The 5820-nt window shown below is 37.7% G+C and overlaps 1 protein-coding gene across 1 annotated transcript; it reads right to left on the bottom strand.

The window, feature by feature from the left end:
* Positions 1–219: 219 nt before the first annotated feature.
* On the bottom strand, positions 220–4949 carry LOC136059497 (myelin P2 protein). The gene is made up of 4 exons (XM_065753721.1): positions 4808–4949; positions 2530–2702; positions 2165–2266; positions 220–463 (listed from the first exon to the last, which is right to left on the bottom strand). The coding sequence occupies exons 1-4, from the start codon at positions 4878–4880 to the stop codon at positions 413–415; spliced, it is 399 nt and encodes a 132-aa protein (XP_065609793.1). The 5' UTR covers positions 4881–4949; the 3' UTR covers positions 220–412.
* Positions 4950–5820: the final 871 nt, after the last annotated feature.

Below are 5820 nucleotides of genomic sequence, written 5' to 3'. Positions count from 1 at the left end.
AATCATTTACAGGAAAGTAATATTGCAGCCATGAGATGAGAGCTTTTGCACACACCAAGGAAACAGTGTTAGCCCTCTCCCAGAGTCAGATCAGTTGTATTTTAGTATTTTATGCAGAAATAGACTGATCACTTAGACAGGCAGGAACAACAGAAAAGATGGGTGGCATCCAAGAAAGCAAACTTAAAAAACTGATGTGCAGACACTCCATTTCACATATTGAGAAGCTTTTATTGAGACACCACAATACTTTGGATTAGTCACACTATGGCTCTGGAACATCAAATCATAATGCAGTCATTTTTCCAATAAAAGGAAATAAAATGAAGAAGCACAGAGCATGAAGCTTTGGTCACTGAAGTAGTGTAAGTTTTAAGAGCCAGTCCCTGGCCGGTGCAGAGAAGGTGTTTCTTCACACTCTTTCATAGACTCTAGTGCAGATAACCCCTTTCATGGCACACTCCTAAGGCACAAAAGAAAAGATAAATATAAAGATCTCACTGGCAGCGAGTGTGTCTGCTGAAGTCACTGAAATCACTGAAAATCAAAATGTCATATTTTACATATCTGTAAATCTTTTTAGAGCAGATAGGAAAACTATAGTTATATTGCAATAAGTGACTAATTAAATGGCATATAAAGACAAAAAGACTGCAAAATTAGCTTCAGCTTACAGAAAAGAAAAAAAAGTACTCTCCTTGTTGTTGCTGGTTTGATAGAAACATCATCAAGTCCTAGTTTATCATACTGTGTCTCACAAATGCTTTTTATTTTACAAACATACTTTTGTGGAAACAGATGCAGCCTGTGCAGATCAGAGGTCAGGACTCCGGCCATAAAAATCTTGTACTCATGAATCACCAGATGTTTCTCCTGACCCCTCAGTTGTTCTTGATTACTCACAGCCACCAGGCAAGTGCGGCAGAGGTGGCAGGACATGAGGCAGGACTCATTGGCATGCAGAAATGAGGCCTCCTCTGCAGTCCTGTCCTAGTACAGGAGTAGGCCATAGGGCACTGGTGGTAGAGGGACCCAACTTCTGTTCACTCCTTCTAAGATGTTTAGATAGTTTAAAAAACTAACACAGAAATTCAACCACAATAACATGTGACAGCAAAGAACCCTTCCCAAATTAAGAAAGCTTAAAATAAAATGCAGTCTGAAAGAGATAGCATATAACAGCCTGATGCTGTTGTCAGTGAAAAAGTTACTTGAGCTAGTTTAGCTCTACTCCTTAAAAACTTCAGTGAACAATGAGCAAAACACTAGCACAGGCTACCCAGAGAAGCTGTGGATGCTCCATGACTGGTGATGTTCAAGGCCAGGCTGGATGGGGCCCTGGGCAGCCGGATCCTCTCTTGACGGGGGCTTGGAACAGGGTGGTCCTTAAAGTTCCTTCCAACCTATGGCATTCTATCATTCTATGATTCTACAACACTTCATTCAGAAGTAAAATCTCAATTCCCTAAAATGTATTATGGCACTGAGTCGGTTCCCCCATGGCTTTTATGTGCCTAGTAGAGAAAGGTAGGTTTAGGTGGAGTGAAGAAGGCTCCCAGCCTTCACTAAGGATGTGCTTCTCTCAGTGCCGAGGGCCTTTCAGAGGAGCTATCAGGACCTGCTGACTCTGCTGCTTGTCAGCATCACCAGCAGGATTAGGCACAGACAACTGGCTTTCTTTATAAACATCCAGCACTATTAGCTGAGTGGTTCAAGCCTAAAAAACAAACAGAGGTATGAACTGACTGGAACAAGTGGAAACAGGTATGCAAAAAGGTGTGAAATCAGTTTTCTAAGGTGGACAGCATTCATTCTAAAGATAGAAGAAAAGAAAGGGACAGAGAATTCCGGCTTGCAAATTTCTTTTCACACTTCACAGACTTCCACTCTCTGAGTTGCATTTCTTTTTGGCAGAATAATTTTGAGATCAGTAAGTATGATTTCAAAACATGACAACTTTGCCAGTATATTACTTCAATGACAATTTTCTGTTATAGAACAATATTTATTTCCTTCCAGATTGTTTCCTAAGCTTGTTTCCCATTTTCTCCATCCTTATGTCTCTCATAAGCCAAAATTGACACTCTGCTTATACAGAGGCAAACTGCATGTTGCATCCTCCTGCCATGCAGCTGTGTACAAGGAGTGACTGCCTGGTACTTACCACCACCATTTTCCCATCAACCAGTCTTCTTTTTATTGTGGTTTCTTTGCCATTCCACTTCTGCACTTGAACCAGTGACCCTTTCTCCAAGGTTACAACACTCTACAAAGGCCAAGAGAAGAGTCTCAAACCATAGTCCAAGCTTTCCAGGTTAGAGTAGCAACTCATCTTATATTCAGACAGATCTGCATTCTCTGCTAATGATAAACTTCTTACCAGTGGTGTCAGCATCATACTATTTTCTTCTTTCAGTGATTTTCTTGAATAACAAGGGATTTTCATACTACACTAAAGAGGCTAGGAAAAACTCCTTCTGTCTCTCTTCTAGTGTGTTAGGACCACTCAGAGATCATCATCCCTCTTACCTTGACTTTCCGGTCATCTGCTGTGGTTTCATCAAACTGCTGACCCAATTTGAAGGAAATCTCTGTGTTTTTGAAGGTGCTTTCAGTTCTGAGGGTCACTATGTCCCCTTTCATACTGATGATCACATTGGGCTTTGACAGGCCACCCAGTTTCCGGGTTGCTAAGCCCACTCCTAGAAATAAGGAACAAAGCTGTCATTACTTTCTAGGAAGCAAAAAGCTCAGTATCATTTTATAAAATTTCAGTAGATAATGAGGAAATGTTTGTTCCTGAATACTATAATGCTTTCTTCTTATGAGACACTAATTCTTCACACATGGAAGCGTTGTATTTAGAGGCTCACACAGCCCCAGCTGATAGCATGAAGCTCCAGCAAGAATTAAATATTCACTTCAGTTTGTACTGGTGTACATTTAGCTAAGAAGAAATATTGGTGGTTAGTATTGTGCATGTACCTTTGTAGAGATATGAAGAAGATTAGAAAAAGAACTGTTGCTTGTAAAAGCTCAACTAAATCCTTTTTATATAAAAATTGTTGAATAATCTGAGAATCTGAATTTTTCTTAGCAAGTTGCTTGGAAAAAAAAAAAGGATTCTGAATGCAGGTATGCTGTTAAACAATAAACAATTCATTAAAGCAAAGAAAATACTGGAGAATGGGCAATTCCTATGTTATTTAATAAGATACTTTAGGAATCCTAACTCTAAAACCCCAGAGAAAAAGACAAGTACACACACAAATAATGATGTATCACTGCTTTATCCACAGAAAGGGGATAACTATAGTTATTGAATTAATATTATAAAGATCTCATGTGAGAAGACACATATAAAAACAGATATGTTGCTATAAGTAAAATATAGTACTATTTGCAGTAATTATTCAGTACTGAAACATTTATCTTCTGATCTTCAGAAAAATGTGTAGCTGGACTTTCACCCCACATTTACTCTGGTTAATTAATTTACTGAAGTTCTATTGTTACTCAGTTTAACATTTCAAATAAGAGGAATTAGTGTCTCAGTGAATCATTTATAGAGCAAAAGAAATGCTGTAACTGACTGTGTGTACTTGCTGTCCAGGAATGAAGCCAGCATTAGAATAAAAAACAATGCTCAATTGACTACATTCTTGGCATTTCTCAGAAACAGATATATTCATTCATAGGATTTAGAACTCTGAAACCAAAGTGTCATGAGACATCAGCTCCATTATATATTGTAAATTATCACAAGTCACGAGTTTAACAGTGCAGTGAAGAGAAACATAAAACAATGTTGCATCTCCTTAGATCCTTCTCATTACAAACAGGTTAGATCGTGTTAGTTCAACTTAGACAGAGATAAATTTATAACAGTAATTCACTGGCAGCCTTTCTTTTCTTTCCATTTTATGTGTTAAGGAAATAAGCAAGTTATTAAAAAAAATAATTACAGTGCCTATGTGGCCAGGAATAAAGCACTATGCATGAGCAAAGCAAAAGATGAAGAAGCATTTGCAGAGGAAACTTACTTTAAAAAAAAAAAAGGAAAGAATGAAAGAAGGAAAGCAGGAAAGAAAGCAGGAAGAAAGCAAGAAAGGAAAGAAAGTAAGCAAGAAAGCAAGCAAGAGAAAGAAAGAAAGAAAGAAAGCAAGAAAGCAAGCAAGAGAAAGAAAGAAAGAAAGAAAGAAAGAAAGAAAGAAAGAAAGAAAGAAAGAAAGAAAGAAAGAAAGAAAGAAAGAAAGAAAGAAAGAAAGAAAGAAAGAAGAAAAAGAAAGAAAGAAAAGAAAGAAAGAAAGAAAGAAAGAAAGAAAGAAAGAAAGAAAGAAAGAAAGAAAGAAAGAAGAAAGAAAGAAAGAAAAGAAAGAAAGAAAGAAAGAAAGAAAGAAAGAAAAGAAAGAAAGAAAGAAAGAAAGAAAGAAAGAAAGAAGAAAGAAAGAAAGAAAGAAAGAAAGAAAGAAAGAAAGAAAGAAAGAAAGAAAGAAAGAAAGAAAGAAAGAAAGAAAGAAAGAAAGAAAGAAAGAAAAAAAGAAAGAAGAAAAAAAAGAGAAAGAAAGAAAGAAAGAAGAAGAAAGAAAGAAAGAAGAAAGAAAGAAAGAAAGAAAGAAAGAAAGAAAGAAAGAAAGAAAGAAAGAAAGAAAGAAAGAAAGAAAGAAAGAAAGAAAGAAAGAAAGAAAGAAAAGAAAAGAAAGAAAGAAAGAAAGAAAGAAAGAAAGAAAGAAAGAAAGAAAGAAAGAAGAAAGAAAGAAAGAAGAAAGAAAGAAAGAAAGAAGAAAAGGCACACAACAACTCTCACCCAGTTCTTTCATATAGTCATCAAAATTTTCACTGGAGACAAGTTTCCAGGTTCCCACAAATCTGTTACACATTGTGTTGGTTTTGTGAGGCAGTGGTCCCGAAGAGAAGCAGCAGCCACAGAAGCTCTTGGTGAGAGTCAAAGAAATTTTGTGCCTAACTCAGATCTCTTTTACGTCCTTTTAAAGATGTCCAGTCCCTGTAACGGTCAGAATGGGCCAATGGGAGCAGCAGTGCCAGGGCAAGACAATGTGCACCTTGTCCAAAGCAGCCATGTCTGTACCAAGGCTCTGTGGGTGATGCCTGTCTCGGCTTCCTCCACTGAATAGATCAGGATAGTAAGGCACACATGGGCTTCGGGATGTGAGGCTATCATTGCAGCCATGGAGCAGTCTGGGAACAGCAATGAGGTCTGAGCCATATGTAGCCACCAGCCACTGTAACCCTACAAAATCCAGCTCTGACTGTCCTCCCAACACCATTCTGCTGCTATCACCATTACTACTGTTATCAGTTCTATGACAGGTAAATTAAAATCTCATGAATTTGATGGAAGAGTTGCCAAGGATTTACTTTATACATTTTTTGTTGTTTCATGACACATCCAGGAAAGGATTTGTGTGTTTTATTCTTTGCAGACAGAATGGAATCATTCTGTCCTGTTTTCTGCCACTGAATTAGAGCAATGAGCCCAAACTACTGCTTCTTCCGTGTGTATAGCCCAGTAATCAGCACACAGAAAAGGAGCAGTCAAGCTTCACTGTCTCCCTTCTAAAACTAAGGACAAGATCAGAATAGTGGTAGATCAGTAGAGCTCAGCTCTAAAGGGCTTACTCCAAAGTCACTTGGTGAGAGGTAAGCAGTCTAAATAGCTTCAAAAGAGGGAAAACACTATTCCCTTTTTGCCTCTCAGCACCTGCATAGTTAGATTTCATTGAGTTATATGCATATTTAAGCAACTGCAGTCATCAAAGGCCTTGCATTAAAATGTCTCCTAATATTTTGCGATTTCTG

Source organism: Cyrtonyx montezumae, unplaced genomic scaffold, assembly GCF_038088225.1.
Source record: "Cyrtonyx montezumae isolate F1298 unplaced genomic scaffold, pur_monq_1.0 scaffold_8, whole genome shotgun sequence".
In the NCBI taxonomy this organism is placed as follows: Eukaryota; Metazoa; Chordata; class Aves; order Galliformes; family Odontophoridae; genus Cyrtonyx; species Cyrtonyx montezumae.
This window is presented reverse-complemented; position numbering and strand designations above follow the sequence as displayed.